Source organism: Chenopodium album, chromosome 16 (assembly GCF_948465745.1).
Source record: "Chenopodium album chromosome 16, dcCheAlbu1.1, whole genome shotgun sequence".
Classification (NCBI taxonomy): domain Eukaryota; kingdom Viridiplantae; phylum Streptophyta; class Magnoliopsida; order Caryophyllales; family Amaranthaceae; genus Chenopodium; species Chenopodium album.
Genome location: NC_137849.1, coordinates 48,917,204 through 48,935,693, shown reverse-complemented (window position 1 = coordinate 48,935,693; position 18,490 = coordinate 48,917,204). Strand labels below are relative to the sequence as shown.

At 33.3% G+C, this 18,490-nt stretch overlaps 1 protein-coding gene across 1 annotated transcript; it reads left to right on the top strand.

Annotated features, from left to right (window-relative positions):
* The first annotated feature begins 8,141 nt into the window (after positions 1 to 8,141).
* On the top strand, positions 8,142 to 17,770 carry LOC145584482 (rhodanese-like domain-containing protein 4, chloroplastic). The gene is made up of 16 exons (XM_081641318.1): positions 8,142 to 8,429; positions 8,529 to 8,602; positions 9,231 to 9,311; positions 9,598 to 9,682; positions 9,969 to 10,066; positions 10,253 to 10,340; positions 10,959 to 11,307; positions 11,741 to 11,991; positions 13,984 to 14,645; positions 15,331 to 15,433; positions 15,560 to 15,646; positions 16,116 to 16,193; positions 16,276 to 16,350; positions 16,778 to 16,858; positions 16,994 to 17,284; positions 17,364 to 17,770. Exons 1-16 carry the CDS (start codon positions 8,157 to 8,159, stop codon positions 17,409 to 17,411), a joined length of 2,724 nt encoding a protein of 907 aa, XP_081497444.1. The 5' UTR covers positions 8,142 to 8,156; the 3' UTR covers positions 17,412 to 17,770.
* The last annotated feature ends 720 nt before the right edge of the window (positions 17,771 to 18,490 follow it).

Genomic DNA, 18,490 nt, shown 5'->3' with positions numbered 1-18,490 from the left:
ATGTTTGATAATTATGAAAATATACATTGTAACTAATTCAATAACATAATGCATGACAAAATTTGGTTGTTACTTACTCCCTCCGTGTTTTTTTAAGTGACACACTTTTCATTTCCGGCCGTGTTTTTTTTAAGTGACACACTTCCTCTTTTAGAAATTCCTTACATTTTCATAATATATCACCCCATTATCTCTTACTTCATCATTTCTCACTCCTTTCATGGTCATCACTTCCTCTCACATTCATTTACTTTATCATTTCTCACTCCTCTAACCTACCCCACTAACATCTTATTTTATTAAAGTCGATAAAATCTCCTAAAACTCTATGTTGGTCAAACCGTGTCACTTAAAAAAAACACGGAGGGAGTAATATAAGTCAAAGTCTATTGTTAATATAAGTCAAAAATTGTAACTAATTTTCTCTTTAAAAATTGAAAATGTATGTTTTACATTTATGATTACATATTTTTATGTGTAATAATATTTAAGCTTTATAAAGAGAGAATAGTGTAATAAATTAAGCATCAAATAATTTAGTTTGGCCCTTAATTATTTGGTGAGACTTGAGGAAAATGGGCTTGGCGCCAGGATTACTCCTAAAACACTAAAAGCACCGCCAAAAAGTAATTCTCCAATTCTCAAGTAAAACCTAAAACTAATTTCTCAATTTTCCTTAAGTTACGCCTCTTATCTCCATTATCCAGCAGCTCCAAGCCTCCAACTCGTGGTTCCTCCGATTTTTGGTAAGGGTTTCATTGTTTCTTCTCTAAATTCTATATTGGTACTTGTTTTTTTTTAAAAAATTTCTCAAATTGATTGTGAATTTGGGTTTGTATTTTGATGAATTGTCACTTTAATTCATTAGTATTTCCCTTATTCCTATAAACATGTCAAATTTCACTAAATCCAATTGTTCATATGAATTTTGCATTCATCAGATTTGGGTGTATTGAATGACCAGCTTAGGTATTTATTTTTATTTACTTATATTTTGAAATCTAATTTTCTTTCCCCTTCCCCTTCATTTCTCAATTTAATTATCTGATTTTTCCTTAAACATGCATAAAAGTGGACAATTATCTATAATCTCTGTAATTTGTGTTCATTTATATTCGTGGAATCATGATATTCATGAATTGCTAAAGAATATCTTATACTTGTATGTAGATCAACTTGGGTACTATCTTATTCATGAGCAGTGTCACTTTAGTGAGTCTAGTCTAAACATCATAGCCTAGAATAATATGATTGGTAGTCTTTGTGATGATGCAATTAATTATGCAAAGCATTTTGTCTCTTTTGCTTATTACGAAGTATCTTCATGAAAGATATAGACTAAAATGATTTTGGCTCTAAGCAACAGTACTATCACATGTGGGTAACCTTACTGGAGCATGATAATACATTATACATCTAATATTTGATCTTAGTGAAACTACATTAGGGTCACTATTTTTTGGTATGCAATGTGGGAAATCGTCTAATAGTTAGTATTCTAATGTTGTTTGCAGGTTGGACTTTCTTTTATTTCCTTCTAATTTTTTTTACTATAATGGACTATGAAGAGCAAATTTTGGATAATGCATATGAGAGAGGTAATGAAATGGTGATTAATTATATTTCAAATCATATAGTAACTATTTTGTTTCTTATTAATGTGAATATATGTTTTTGCAGCCCTTGATGATGAAGATGAAACATCTCATATTAATAATCATGTAGAAGATTCCCAACCTTCTCTGAAAAGAAAGAAAGCAACATCGAATAAAGAGGGCAAACGTACTTCACCAGTTTGGAATCATTACGACTTCATTGACACGTCACAAGGTTTGTTCGTTCAATGTAAGTATTGCAAAATACAAAAATATAAGTATGTCAGTCGTGCGGGTACCTCTAATGCTAAAAGGCACTACGAAGGATGTGATGCTTATAAAAAGTACTTGGAAGAAAATAGTAATGGTGTTCCTGCCAAACGAATTTATGATCATAAAATCTTTTGCAAATTATTTGCTGAAGCTATACTAGGTCATGGATATGCATTGAGTATGGTTGAGCATGAAAGACATAGAAAATTGCTTTCTTATCTAAACCCTGATGTGAGGACGATTTGCAGAAATACCATGACCAAAATTTGCGTGTCAGAGTATGGTAGCTTAAAGAAACAATTATCTGACATATTAGGAGCATTGACCTCTAGAGTTTGCTTAACTTGTGATTTGTGGCAAGCATGTACTATAAATGCATATTTTACTCTTACTGCCCATTTCGTGGATAATACTTGGAAATTGCAATCAAAAATTCTAAATTTTCGCCATTTTCCTCCACCTCACAATGGCTATGACATTTATGAGCTTGTGCAATCGTTGCTTAGAGAATGGGGTATTGATAAGAATATTTTTACAATCACAGTTGATAATGCCAGTAGTATGATAGTTATGGTTGATAAGCTTCGAAATGATTTAGGTGCTCTTTCTTCTTTGCCAATGGATGGTAAGTACTTTCATATTAGATGTTCGGCACACATTTTGAATTTAATTGTGAAAGAAGGTTTGAGTGTTATTGATAAATCTGTTATTAAACTTCGTGAGCTTGTGAAGTATATTTCATACTCTGAGGGAAGGAAAATTAAATTTCAACAATGTGTTATAGCATCTAATTCTTTTTTAAGTCGAAGTTAAGAACGGATACGCCTACCAGATGGAATTCTACCTATTTAATGCTTCAAAGAGCATTGGCAGCTAAAACCCCTTTGAGCTTGTTTGCTACCAGAGAGCATAATTCTGAGTTTGATCTTTCAACAAGTGATTGGCAGTCCATACAATCTGTATGCGACTTTCTTGAGCCGTTTTTTGAGATTACTAAACTCTTTTCTGGTTTAGATTACCCTACTGCTAACCATTATTTTGCCAATATTGTTAGTATTGAGAAGCTTTTAACTGATGCACATATTCATGACAATTTTAAGATAAGGGAAATGGCAATGAAGATGCACAAAAAATTTGAAAAGTATTGGTTGGATTATTCCATGATTTTGTCTTTTGCTGTAATGTTGGACCCTCTTCACAAGTTTGATTTTGTGAAGACCTTGTATGGTATATTATATGTTGACGATGGTATTGATGGGTCTGGAAGTAAGGCACAAGCAGTTTATTTGGAATTTGTTGCATTGTATAATTGCTATGCTAAATTTGCTACACCATGTTCGTCATCGTCATCATCCTTACGAAGTACATCAACATCCCTTTTGCCTCTTGCATTTCGTGCACCATTTAAGATCAGCAACATTTATGAGGTATTTTTTTCGTTATTTAATATCAATTTACGTTACTACATTCCTTTAAAAATTAATTTTAATTATCAATTTTTACAGCATTTGATGAAAATGTTGCTAAGCATAGAATCGGCGGTAAAGCATATGAAATTGATTCATACATGAATTTGCCGCTAAGGCCTCGAGTTCCAAATGAGAATTTTGATATACTCAATTATTGGAAAGAACAATCAGTTTCCTTTCCAATCCTCGCCCGAATGGCAAGAGATATTTTAGCCATTCCCATAACTTCAGTTGCTTCCGAATCATCTTTTAGTATGGGTGGTCGAATCTTGAATAAGTGGAGAAATTGTCTTTCAGCACCACATGTTGAGGTTTTGATTACTTCTAAAAATTGGTTAGATGGTTATGATGGTGAAGAAGAGGCCGAAGGTAATGAAGTTAGTGTCGAAACTTGATTTTCTTCCTAATTATGGTAAGTACAAATTTTTATTTATTTACTAATTTTTTTAATAATTTTTTTTTCTACATCTTATTATTCTTTTTATTTTTTCATAAATAGGATTCGATGGAGTAGTGATGGCTAGTTGAAGATGTTGTGCTTAACATTTGACGTTATTTGGATTTCTATGTTTTGATTGGTGTTGTACCTCTAAGGCTCTGATTAGAGGTTGTCTTTTGGGTTATTATTCCATATTTTGTCACCACTATTGGGTTGATATCCATATAGACATCTTAATACTTCTTCTCCATTTCTTTTTTATTTATTATATTTATTGTTATGACTTCAATCATAAACAAACAAAATAAATGAGTGTCCATTGACTTATAATAATATTTTAACTTTGAGCATTGTGCAAAATTTAATTTAACCATACATGTATAACTTTTATCTTATTAAGACCTATGATACTATAACTTTTGCATGTATTTGTTAAATTACGAATAACTTTTGAGAAATGGTGTATATCAGTGAGAAATCATTAAACCACCTTGGTGTGTTACAACTTACAAGTTTAATTCTATATATTAGATTTTCGGCCCTTTGTTTATAAAATTTACTTTGGATCCATCGTGTGTTAATGCGTATTATAGTTTTTCCAAAAAAAAAAAGAAAAGAAAACAAAAAAAAAACAAAAAAAAAAAAAGAAAAGAAAACAAAGAAAGTACTTGTTTGAAAATTTGTAACATATGTTATTATGTTGTATAGATATTTATTAACCATAAGTCCACACTTCATAGCAAAGACATGTAATATTAAGCTACTAGCTAGTGTAATTATTGTATGTAAACATAATTATATTTTTAGTACTAGTACAAGTACAATTTCATTTTCAAAAGTATTATAATTCCTCCGTTTTCTTTTAGATGCAACACACACTTTTTCACGGTATTTAAGAAATGTAGGGTTCACATGATATAATACACTTTAAAATGGGATGAGTGGTTGTTAGAAGTGTAATTTAGTGGACCATGTGCTTTAAATAAGGGAAATAGTATAGGTTTTCCCTAAAGTAATTTTCCTTTTATAGTGTGTTGCAAGTATTGTGACATTTCCTTTTTAGGGAAGTGTTGCAAGTAAAAGAAAACGGAGGAAGTACAAAATAGAAGCAAGTAGCTTAAAATAAAAGTGTAAAATTCCGGTATTTTATTTATGATAAATTTAATAACATGTTCAAATTAACTTTTAATCAAAATTTAAATTTATGTCAGTTTTGAATCAAAATAATATCAATACGCGGGTCAATATAAGGTAGTTAACGACCTGGATAAAATCTTATCACAGTTCACTAAACAGCTTACTATAATTCAGGTAAGTAGTAAGTTATGTTAGGTGTTTACTATTAAAAACTTAATTAAGTTGAGTGTTATTTCGGGTTCAGATCATTAACAGGTCGGGTCAAATCGGTTGTCGGTCAATATCCATTCAGGTCGATAACAAGTTATGACAAGTTATAATCGATTTCAGGTTCTAAACAAGTCGGATACTAATCGGGTTCAGATCACAATCAAGTCGAGTCAAATCGATTTTCGGTTATAATCAAGTTGATTACAGGTTCGGGTTCAGGTCATAAAGTGTCAGGTCTATTCGGTTATCAGTTAATGTCAGGTTTGTTCGGTTTAGGTTCTATGTCACAGTTTTCACCTATTCTTCGGATACGGGTCGGATACAGATCATTGCCGGTTCAGATCGGTTTTTCGGGTCGGGTCAGATTTTGACAGCTCTAAGCTAAGGCCTCGTTCTATTTATCGTGAATCTGTGACAAGGGTAGAGATAAACTCATGTAAATTTAAGTAACTTAGAAAATTTCTACACATATGATTAATATGCCTTATTTGATGAATTCTATAAATTAAGGGCTTGTTTGACATTATTTTTGGTTTCAGTTTTCTATTTTTTTGAAAACCAAAAATCAAAAATAGGAACACAAGAAAAAGGTGTTTCCACTTTTCTGTTGTCAGTTTTCAAAATTATCATGTTTTTAATAACTTTAAATACTTTTTTATTCATTATGGGGCATATATCATATACTCTTAAAAACCAAAAAAACTGAAAACCACAACAATGTCAAACGAACCTTAAGAAAGTGAATACAAACTCTAGTAATTTCACATCCTCTTAGCAGATTCGAATGTTCTGGAGATTCGAGTCCGCCTTTTTGCCTCGGGGACTCGAAACCCCCAAGAGTATTAACACAACAAATGGTAATTTTTTTTACACGATCGCCAACGATTTTCTTGCCTGTACAATTTCTCAGCATGGTTTCTCCACTCTTCATAATTCATAATCCTTTCCTCACCTCTTAGTGGTTAGTGCCCGGTGGTGGTTATTACACAAATTTGTAGATTTTAGTAGGGGTGAGCTTGGGACGGGTACCCGTACCGTTAGTACTAACGGTTCGGGTACCCGATAACCAAAATCACTAAAAGTGATACCCATAACCGGAACCGATAAGTTCGGGTACCTGGACTTCGGGTACCCGGATTTTCGGATCGGTTATCGGGTACCCAATAAGATATCCAATAATGATAATTAAACTTAATTATGTAGTTATTATGATATAATTAAAAACTAATTAACAACAATACCATATAATCTTGACCAAATTATTAATAATATTACTAATCATTGATATTATAAAGTGATTATGAAGTGAAGTAAAAGTTTAGATTTATATTAATAGATTTAAGTAGGGAAAAAAAGCAAAAAAAATGCTTATCGGATCGGATCGGGTAACCGTTAATTTTAAAATGATACCTATAACCATACCCGATAACAAATTATCGGAACGGGTACCCGAACCGTTATGGTTATCGGATCGGGTACCCTACTTTTCGAAACGGTTACGGATCGGTTTTTCGGGTTTTCGGTTTTTCGGGTAGTTTTGCTCAGCCCTAGATTTTAGTGGTCGTGGTGGTGGTTTATTAGGTGGAGAAAGAGAGTTAATTAGTATGAGTTGAGAAAAGAGATAAGTGAAAATGGGATTGAAGCGTTTGAGAGACTAAAATGGGTAAATAAATATGTTCATGTTAAAATGTGGGTGTGATTTGAGCTTCTGGGCAGAGCAGAGCAGGGGTCAGCAAAGCAGAGCAGATTAAATTTCAGCAGAGCAGTGCAGATTTCAATATTATTATTATTATTATTATTAAGTGCATATACCATTGATTTAGGTGAGTGAAAACACAAATAAATGTGTATCATATTTAACATATGTTAATAGTAGAAAGATAATTCATTTCACAAAAATTTTAAAATAAAATGATTAATGAGTAATAATGATTTTACTTATAAATATGTCTTAATCATATATTTTTAACCCTCGAAATAATAATATACAAAGTACTACTTGAAAACAACTTTTTTTTTTTTTTTTAATTCATAAATTGTATGAAAAGATTTGAAAAATAATTCAACTCAATGAACTAACAATCAATACCCACATTAAATGTTTCTATACATTGTGATTCTAATATGAAATGTTTATAAAAAGAAATTGTTATTAATTTTTATTATTATTATTTATTTTTTTGAAAGAATTGTTATAATTATTAGAAATTATTAATTAATAATATTATTAAATATTTAAATATTAATTCTTAATAGTTTGAATTATTAAATACTAGATGAAGCCCTGCAATGCACGATTTTTTTTTTTTTTTGGGAATTATGTGCTGAAATTTGTTACATATTTAGATAGAATTCATAATATCAAAAGATAATATTTTTATCTTTAATTAATTTAAACTTAAAAATCTCATTCGATAATTTTGCTTACATGGCATTTGAATTATTTAATTTTAAAAGAAATTAATAATCTCTTATTTTATTGGCTACAATTAAAATTTATAATTTTACGTGGCGCGCTAAGAAAATTAAATCTTACGTGACTCTCTAAAACATTGGGAAAAAACTCCTCTATATATATATTAGATTAGATTATTATTGATAATAATTATTATTATTAATTATTATTATGATTAATAAATATTAATTATTATTAATATTAATAATTATTATAATTATTTAAAATAATAAATTATTATCATCAATACAATATTAATTATTATTATTGAATATTAATTATTATTATTATTAATTACTATTTAAAAATAGAGCAGATTGAATTTCTTTTGAGCAGAGCAAACTTAATCAGAGCAAGACAGAGCAGATCTAAAGAACGGGGCCTAAGTCCTTAACCATATGCACAACACATGTCCAAAAAAAAAATTGTCGTCGTGAAATTAGAAGAGTACTACTTGTACTCGTACTTTGAGTGCCTGAAACGACGTCGTTTTCACTGTATTGGCTAAAGTATATTCGCGGGTCTTAAACCCCTGCAACTGATCTCATCATCTTCTCCGACGAGATCATCGATTTCCGATGACAAAGAAGCATTTAAAATCCGACGCAACTCGCCGTCGAAATCGAGTCGACCCGTCAACTCCGCAACCTAAACCTCCAAATTCCGACCCCAAAAACTTCCATGGCAGCAACAACCACCGTTTCCTCACCATCATCGTCGTCGTCTTCATCGTATCTTCCGCCATATCCGCATTCTTGTACCGCCGTATCAACCACCCTTCTCTTCCTCCTTCATTCGCGCATCAACGAGGTCTCGTCAAAGAAGATGTCACTTTCCAGGAGATCCTCACTGTAAAATTTCTTTTCTGTCTAATTTTGTTGGTGTTTTCTTTGATTTGTTTTTCGTTTGATTTTTTGATTGATTGTTTGGGTTGATTTTAAGCAATGCAGGAGAATTCTAGGGTTTCTGAAAATGTTACTCAACGGCATTTCACCAATCCTGTATTAGCTTACATTACTCCTTGGTAAATTACTTTTCTCACTCCAATTTTTTCGTTCATTTGTTCTTCATTTGTTTAATTTCTATGAAATGAATCGAATTTTGAACTTTGATATGAATTGTGAATAAGTAAGGCAGAGGGAGGGTGGTAATTTAGGGTTTTGCTTGGTTATAGGATGGCATAATTTAGGACACTAGAATTCTAGTAGGACCTTGGGACTATTTGCATTGTTGGGTTAGTTATGGCTCTGTATGTGTTTGTGCTTGGGCATTTTTTGTAATTTGGACGAGTTAATTCCGAAAGCTAGCTCAATGAGCCGAAGAGACGTGAACTTAAGTACTTGTTTTTCGGATTAGCTTTGGTGTGATTAGTGCTCCAGAGAACACTATATTTTGCGGAGAATGGGGTTTGGAACTTGTCTAAGTAACAAATCTAGCACCTAACTAACAAATGTAGGAATAAAGTTTAAACTTTGCAATTGGACGATAATAGCTCATTAGTATCCTAATAAACCTTATATTGGTGATTCAATTAGCCTTGATTTCTTATTGCTTTGTTTCCTTCTAGGTTTCTATCAAGCATTTCTTGGTTTCTTTGTTTTTGCTAAACCAGGGTCCAATACTGATAGTTCCAACCTAATCAAATGGTGCAGGAACTCGGCTGGTTATGATTTAGCAAAAAGGTTCTGCCCCAAGTTTACACATCTATCTCCTGTGTGGTACGATCTTAAGAGGTATGCTGCGGTGAACACCGTTTCGCAATTTTCAGGCTAGCTCTTATTCTCAGTAGATGACAATTGCTGTGCTCTTATATTGTTTCCTCTTCTTGGTACTTTTATTCCCTTGGGTGCAACACAAATCAATTTATTTGTTTTTATTTTCATTACTTACCCCTTTTGTGTGTGTGAGCGATGTAGAGAAAAGGGAAGAGAGGATTTTTTATAGTGTTCTTGTTGACGATGTTTCTATTTTATATTAAAAACCTTTATATATGTTCAATTTTATTTTACATGTGGTCAGTCAAGGGACAAAATTAGTCCTCGGGGGAAGACACAATGCTGATACAGGATGGATGTCTGAGCTGAGACTGAGAGGAAATGCTCAGGTAACAGGCCAGCTTATTGTACTTAGATGAAAATTTTATATTGCAGAGTCATGAACTCAAATTTCTTTCTGCATGTCACTTCATCTTTGCCGCCCAGCATACTTTTTAGTATCAAGATTTATAATTAAGTGCATATAGGCATATAGCGACTATAATGAATTTGCAAAATACATGTATACTATTTGCCTTTGTCTTTGTGAGTAGATTCTCTCCCCTATTTATTCTTTGTGTCTAAGTTAATAGGATGATCTGTTTTCTTGAATGAACTTTGATTTTTGATGTGTAGATTTTACCAAGAGTAGTCCTTGAAGCAGTGCCAAAGGACCTGCTCAGAAACAAGAAACAAAGGGACAAAGCTATTGACCTGCTTATAGCAGAGTGCAAGTAAGCATATTATTTTGAAATTTGTTCTTTCTAAGATATAATTTTCAGCTTAGGTTTTTGGTTTGGAAGAAAGTCAAAATGAGTATAGGAATTTGGATGCTGATGGTTGTGTTAATGTTGTGCACTATAATAGTTTTTTGGTGTATCGTCATATCTCACCATTTGTTTATATACTTTTTTGCGCAGGGATATAGGCTATGATGGGATTGTCCTAGAATCTTGGTCAAGCTGGGCTGCTCATGGTGTTCTCCATGAAGCTTCTTTGCGAAAATTGGTATTATAGGACTTTTCTCTATACCATCTAATTAGAGATCAACTGTTTAATCTACTTCAATTGTGCTATGAGTGACTTTCTTTTTTTTATTCCTTGGGAGAACTGCTCATGTTTAATTATGCCCGAGCAATGCCTACAACTTTTAAAGAGTATTTTATATTTAGACCTTTCACCTTTGTTCCTTGGACACATTAGTGCTCTTAAATGGAAAATTACTCACTAGGTTCTTGGGATTGATGGGGATGCTGCACCATTGTTGTTGCATGAATTTGTGGGTTCACAGAACTCAGGGACTGTATTTTATTGAATATGACCGAGTTATTGACTGTTACTATTTTATGAATTCTTCCACATTGAAAGCAGGGTGGTAGGGGCGGGCATTTTAGATTCTTATTGTACAAGATATCCCAGTGATTTGCTTCCTCATCTACATTGTTCTTAAATCTTACCCATTCAATCTTTTGATTTATTTCTTAGGGGTTTAAGACAATCTAACTCTATCACATAAGAAGCACAAGTTAGGTTTTCCAGCAAATTTGTTACAGTGTACGAATAAAAACGAGGTCACTAAATGCCATAGATTATGTGATGTTCTTAATTTTGCTTCGGGATTTGCAGGCACTACAATTCGTAAAGCAACTTGGAGATTCCCTGCATAATGTCAGGTCAGAAAGGAATGGTCAGCCACTGCAGCTAGTGTATGTCATTGGTCCTCCATATTCTGAGTCTGAGAAGCTTCAAGCTCATGATTTTGGACCAGAGGATTTGCAGACCCTCAGTGACTCTGTAGATGGTTTCTCACTAATGACATATGACTACTCAAGTCCTTATAGTCCTGGTCCTAATGCACCACTGACTTGGGTGCACTCCACGATAAAACTCCTCGTTGGTGAAGGTGGGAAGAGCCTTGCAAACAATATATTTGTTGGAATCAATTTCTACGGGAACGATTATGTAATAGCTGAAGGTATGCTGTTTCTTTATCTTCTCTTCTTTTGAATGCATTCATTGAGCAAATCATAAGTTAGTGTTACATTTTACTGAGGAATATACTAGGAATGATGAATGTACTGAATAGGACGGTCTTAGAAAGGGGTCCATTACTTGCTTTTTCAGCTATACAAATAGTGGAAGCATCATATTCTTGATGCAGTCCTTATTATGTATACCTCTTGATTAGCTAATTTGAATTTGCTTGAAAAGGCTTAGCTTACCTATTGTCTTTCCTCCAAGTGTGAATACTGGTTTTGAAGGAGTGTTTAGGACAAGTTGTAGAACAAGCAATTTTGTGGAAGAAGTGCCCTAATTTAGCTTGGCATTTTTTTGAGTACAGAGTAAATTATGGTTTATTAGTTTCTTATAGAGCTTAAGACCCTTTTGACGGCTGTCTCAATTTATAGGTGGTGGTGCTCGAGCAATTACTGGCAGGGACTATCTCTCTTTAGTGGACCAATACAAACCCACCATGAGGTGGCAAAAGGACTTTGCAGAGCATTTCTTCGTGTATTCTGATGATCAACATCATGAACATGCAGTCTTCTACCCTACTTTGATGTCAATATCAGAGCGACTAAAGGAAGCACGTTCATGGGGGGCTGGCATCTCAATCTGGGAAATAGGCCAAGGACTAGATTATTTCTTTGATCTTCTTTAAGCACACTTCTAACCCAACCTAGTGTTTACCTGAATTTACTGTCTTATCTATCTAGGTTAGACTGGTGTATTAGCCTAGTAATAGCTTTGTTTGTAAAGCTGTTGTAGGATGTGATAAAACCATCTCCAATGGTGAGACTCAACTTTGACTATTTAAATACAAAATGAGTTGTTTTTTACCTCCAATGGTGATATCCAACCCACTTCTCAATTTAGCAACTCATGTGAAGTCTAATTTCCCAATGGTGAGACTTTCTAAAGTATACTAATGCCACTTTTAATTTATGGCCCACCAAATCATATTTTAAGTTTTTTTAGAAAAAAAATTAAAATTAAAACTTAAATAAATTACAAAACATATTATAATATTGATAAGGGCCTACACTTTTTGTCAAATGAGACTCAAAGTTGAATATCTAAACTTAGCAACTCCGAAAGTTGCTAAGTTTAGATACCAACTTATTGGTACCTTTTGTAAAAAACACTCTCTCTCTCCTAAAAAAGACTCACTCAAGTCTTATTATTGGAGAGGGTCTAACAGGCTTGACCCAAGCTCACTGAAAAATTTACAGAGTTGGATATAAAGAGTAGAAAAAGGTTGGTACAATTGTATGAAATATATCTAAGTTAATTATGGCATGATTTGCTAAGTTCTATTCTTTGTAAACTTGAGTACTTGACATTTGTGAACTTAGTGTTATGATGAGCTTGCATTCAAATCACTTTTGATTGTCAGTTATAACTTGTAAATATGAACAATCTTCAAAAAAAAAAAAAAAAACTTAAATGAAACAAGCTTAACAGAAATTTCTTTTACACCTCATGTATAAGGTGCACAATCTCACCTAAAAATACTCACATGCTCATATATATAGAGCATTTAATCAGTAGTTAAATATGAGTGGGTGCATCTAGGGGCTACCGCTAGATGTACCTTGATGCATATATGCTCTAGGTTGGTTTATCTTAGGGATTTGGCTAAATGCAATGCTTTAAACTCTAGAGTTTACCACTGTTATTTTGGAAAAATGAATCATTAACAAAATTTTCTTCTCTAATACTACTTCCGTTTTTTTTTAAGTTGAGATGTTTTGACTTTAGTACTATTCACACACCTTCCTTTGACCGTGTTTTGTGCTTTATACGTAATGAAAAATATGTCATATGGGATCTTGTTAGTTTCGTCACGTTATATACTTTCAAAATATCAACTTTTCATAATTTTTGCTTATCGATAATTAAAGATATTAATAATTGAATAAGTGTATTGGCAAACGTGACTAAAGAAACGTGTCAACTAAAAAGAAACGGAGGAAGTATATTTTTTTTTCTTTCTTTTTACTAATTTTTAGTAATTTTTTTTTCTCGATTAAAACAGTATAAAATGCTTATTTGTAATACAATAATCCGTATACATTTGCATAATGTTAGGGTAGTCTTCATTAAATTAGACCAGATTAGATTATTATCGATATAAAAATGAATGTAAATAAAACACGGAGTACTAGTCGTAGTACAGAAAATGTAGACAACTAAGCGTAGTACAAAACAGATGGTTGTTTCGGACCTTTCTGCCTGTACTCCCTTGTAAGTTGTAACTCTGGTACTGTTATTAAGCTTAAGCTCTAGTATTTTCCCAGAAATTCTAAATTATTCTTCATAAACCATCTAAAATGTGATCCACACAATCATACTTAACATGATATCATCCGTCATCGTGCATTCTAGACAATCAGAAACATCTCATCCTTTCATGCCACGTGTAATTCATCTGGTGGACAACCAATGATCTTGCTTCCATGTCATCACCTTCCACCCCAGCCAAAAACACTTTGCATTCTGTGAAGCCAATTCTTTTGGCTTAGCTTACAACTTGTAACAAAGATAGCTTCATTAGTTTTACAAGTATCTTTCATGGTCAATTAAATATTCTTCAATTTGTATTTTTATTTTTTTAAAAAAAACAAAACAAAAACTTGAATATAATTGAGAGCCTCAGAAATTTTCTGGGAAAAATTATGCAATGGAGGCCCTCAATGTAGTAGGATTGAAGCCAATATGTGTTGTTCATGATCAAAGAGGAAAACCCAGAAAATTTTCACAAATTCCAACACTTCCCTCTATTAAATTCCCACAAATTACAATCAACCCACCAAAATTTACAGAAGATTTTGCAAGAAAATTCCATGGAAGTTTAGTGCTTTTGGCTTCTTCTGCATTGAATGCTAAATTTGCTGGTGCTCTGACATATGAAGAAGCATTAGAACAATCAGTAAATGCAGATCCTGGGGCTGAATTTGATGCAGGAAGTGTTGTTGAAACAATTGTTCAAAACCCACTAATTATAGCTGGTGGAGTTGCTGTAATTGCTGTTCCCTTGCTTTTATCCCAAGTTTTTGGGGGTAAACCCAAGCCATTTGGTGTTCAGTCTGCTAAAATTGCATATGCTAAGTTGGCTGATGAGCCTAATGCTCAGCTTCTTGATATTAGATCCTTGAAGGAGTTGAGGGAAGTTGGTAGCCCTGATATTCGAGGATTGAAGAAGAAGGCGGTATCGATTGTGTATAGAGGTGAAGATAAACCAGGGTTCTTGCAAAAGTTGTCTTTGAAGTTTAAGGATCCTGAGAATACTACTTTGTATATCCTAGACAAGTGAGAACCCTTGGCTCAATAATTTTTTTGTTTAGTTTTCTTTCTATATTTTTGATTTGGTTTGAATTTCCTTATATCCTTACAAAGCTAATCTATTCATTTCTTTCTTTCTGTTAACAATTGATTGAAGTGTTTTTCGATTTCATCATGTGTTTTGAGTGATAAAGAAGATAGAATTTGTTGTTTGAAGATCAGTTTGAGGGTGTATGATACATTGTTTGATTAGTTTGATTATAGATTCTAGGGCCATTAATACATTGTTAACTTATCAACATCAACATTATCTCTATACCTTGGATTGACAGCGTCCTCTAGATAGAGAAACGGGTGGTAGGATGTTAGCAATTTAACCATTATGATAATAAAGATTTTGTATTGATTGATGTTTTATGATGTATAACATTAACATTACCTTAATACTTCTAAAGATACCGTGGTATCATGACTTAGGCGGGGTGGGGTGGGAGGAAGACATACTATGTACTTCGTACATAGCATTACCCTCACAATAATGGAGAGAGTGTTTTTGTTAATGCTGTCTAATCTGCAACAGCTGTACTACTACATTGTTACCATTTTCTACAGAAATCTCTGAAATGTCCAAATTTGGTTATTATGTGACAATGATCTCATGAACAGAATTCTGTTTGCTTATTTTAATGTTTTCTTTATGTGATTCTGTTAGATTTGATGGAAACTCTGAGTTAGTAGCAGAGTTGGTGACTGCAAATGGGTTCAAATCCGCTTACGCTATCAAAGATGGAGCAGAGGGACCTCGTGGATGGATGGTCTGTCCTGCTGTTACTTCTTCCAATCTTCAAAAGTTATATAGTATTTCTTTTTTCTTTTGAGTTTAAACGTCGATACTTCAATACTCACTTATTGGATTAATGAGATGAAATTCTGCATTGCAGAATAGCAGTCTCCCTTGGCTTCAACCAAAGAAAGCATTCAGCCTTGATTTTAGTGGTTTGACGGAAGCATTTGGTGGTGCGTTTGATGTATGTTTCTTGGCTCTTCTATGAATATATGAAATATCCTGTTGCTGCTTAAGATTCAAAGGAAACTGTACTTCGAGCTAGATATGGCTATTTGAATTTCTATTTTTCAGGAGAATGATTTGTTTTAAAGCTCCAAACATTGGGGCCAAACTTCTTTAGTTGATGCATGCATACTTCCTCGGTTCCTGAATTCTCCACATTTGCTTTTCACTTTATTCACTCTTCAAGACTAATCTATCCACATGATGTGAAATAATATATTCTAAACAATATGCCATCAAAGTTGATGGAAGAACTTTTGACAAGAAAGTCGAACTGTGAAGAAAATTATAGGACACAGGGAGTACTTTTTTGTCAATTGACCCAACTTGTTTTTAACCTTCTTGTTCTGCTTAGAACTTCTTTATCTTAGCCTTTTTTTTTTTTTTTTTTTGCATTTTTACAAATTCAAGGAGTTTCTAAAATGCAGGAGAGCGCTGATACATTACCAGTACTAGGGATTGGCGCAGCAGCAGCTGCTGGATTGGGTTTGTTGGCTTTTACAGAGGTTAAATCTTTATATTCACTTCAAGAATAGAGACTTGCAATCTTATATTAAGTAATTCATCACCTTTGGTTTTCCTTTTCAGATGGAAACTGTTCTCCAACTGCTAGGCTCTGCAGCAATTGTTCAGCTACTTAGCAAGAAGCTTTTATTTGCAGAGGTAAGTTGTCTCTATTGGACATTTTAGGCATATAACACTATCGTGGACATTATTAAGTGTTCGTTCTTTCACCTTTTTCCGAATACGTTGGAACTAATGCATACTGATTCTAGTTGTGACTTGAACTTAGCTTTGTTGTAACTGATATAACTAAAACTTATTTTCTTAAGGTGAAAAGAACATAGGCTATGTTATTTAAGCTTGAAGCTTTTAACATAGGAAACAAGTGACAGTTCATGTCTGAAAAAAATTGATCATTGATTTATTGGATACCCATTTTGCCCCAATCAATGCCTTCTATCGTGTATATGATTTTTTATGAAAATCTGAATAATTGCATTGGTAGTATTAGCACCCTCTACGTAACTACAGTATGAGTATCTAACAAATTTTATTTTACTTGTGTTATTCTGGTTTCTCCTGACAGGATAGAAAACAAACATTGAAACAAGTAGATGAATTCCTGACCACCAAGGTTGCTCCCAATGAGCTCGTTTCAGATATAAAGGTAAGTCATTGATATTCAATAACACATTTATTCCAATATGAATGGGGGTTTTAGCAGATTTAAGCTTTTTTAATTGATACTTCAAGTTCTCTGATGTTATCGTCTCAAACTCTCAATTTCCAATATTGATTGCAGCAAATAGGAACCGCCCTTCTACCAATAAGCGTGAATAGCAAGTCTCTTCCAGCACCTGCAGAGGCAGCCCCTGAAGCTGCTGTTGCTGAAAACAGCTTCCAGAAAGCTGAGTCTGTCCCTGAGCCACAAGCAGAAGCACCTGCACAACCTGCCGTTGAACCAGTAGCAGAAGCAACTGCACAGCCTGCTGTTGAACCAGTAGCAGAAGCACCTGCCCCAGAAATCAACTCCACACCCCAGAACGAAGTTAATACAGTATCACATCCAAGGCCGCTTTCACCATACGCTGCAGTAATTATCTTACCTTTTCTTTCTTCTTCTTTGAGAAATTGCTGAACTAGTTTTGATTTTCACCCTTTTCTTGTTGCAGTATCCAGATTTCAAGCCTCCAACTTCCCCTTGTCCGTCACAACCTTGAGAGTTGGAGCTTTTTCAAGATAGTTTTTGTTATTCTGTGCCATCTACATGAAACTACATGAGAAAATTGAGCTTACTATGGAGGGTGCAACCAAGAGAAGCTTGGCTATCTCCCTTTCTAGATCGGAATATGTGTACTACTCGCTTGCTAGCTAGCTACCTTGAGGTGTATATTATTGCAAATTGAGTCTTTTTTGTTTTCTCTTCCCAGAATTCGTAGCTCAATAAACTATACAGTATACATCTAGGCTTTTGAAGCCATCAGTCGTGCCAACAGCTACAGGTTGTATAAACTCGATTACAAGTAATGGCTTAAACAATTGTCATTGAAAATATAGAATCAGGTTTGCATGCATTGAACCTTTAAGCCTCAACAGAGGTAGCAGGACTATCGCCTACAAAGAGTGTGATATCCAGCAATTCCTCACATTCCTTGGTCTGTAAGTCCAGCTATTAGATTTCGAAACAAACAAGTATCTTGCTTTTATAGTTTTATCAAATGCCCTTTGAACCATGAATATATTATTATCAGCATCATTGAACCTTCTATTTTAATTATAAGGGGTAATTAGCCCCGATTTTTGAGTAATACCGAGTACTCCACAAGACAAGTAAGCCTAAACATGATTATTACAAAAAAAAAAAAAAAAAAAAAAAACCGTCATGAGAACTTAAACAATTACAACATGTATAATTTTGTAAAACTACACACATCATTAAGGCATTTAACAATAAAGAACTCCTTATACGAATTACAAATCATATATCAATTATCAAGAGCACTTTAAAAAGTCTCATCTTATGCATTAATTAGTCGATGAAATGTATTATGATTTTGTGCAAACTATCCTCATTTTCTCTACAAGACTATTATACTCAAGTATTGTCAAACATATTTATTTTGCATTGACTTCATCTAAATCATCATTAATACAATTACACACGGATGGAGAGTAGTATAGCAATAGATAAGCCATGTAGGCAGGGAAAATACAAGTTGATCTTATGAATTGTTTATCTAGTGACAACATTGTAAATAAGTTTTACTTGTTTTTTATTTATTTATTTATTTATTTATTT

Bases quoted from the DNA above. Each gene is read 5' to 3' on its own strand.
- LOC145584482 (XM_081641318.1), top strand. From the start codon at position 8,157: ATGACAAAGAAGCATTTAAAATCCGACGCAACTCGCCGTCGAAATCGA. The intron at 8,430-8,528 runs GTAAAATTTCTT...TAAGCAATGCAG, and splicing joins CTTTCCAGGAGATCCTCACT to GAGAATTCTAGGGTTTCTGA. The intron at 9,683-9,968 runs GTAACAGGCCAG...TTTGATGTGTAG, and splicing joins GACTGAGAGGAAATGCTCAG to ATTTTACCAAGAGTAGTCCT.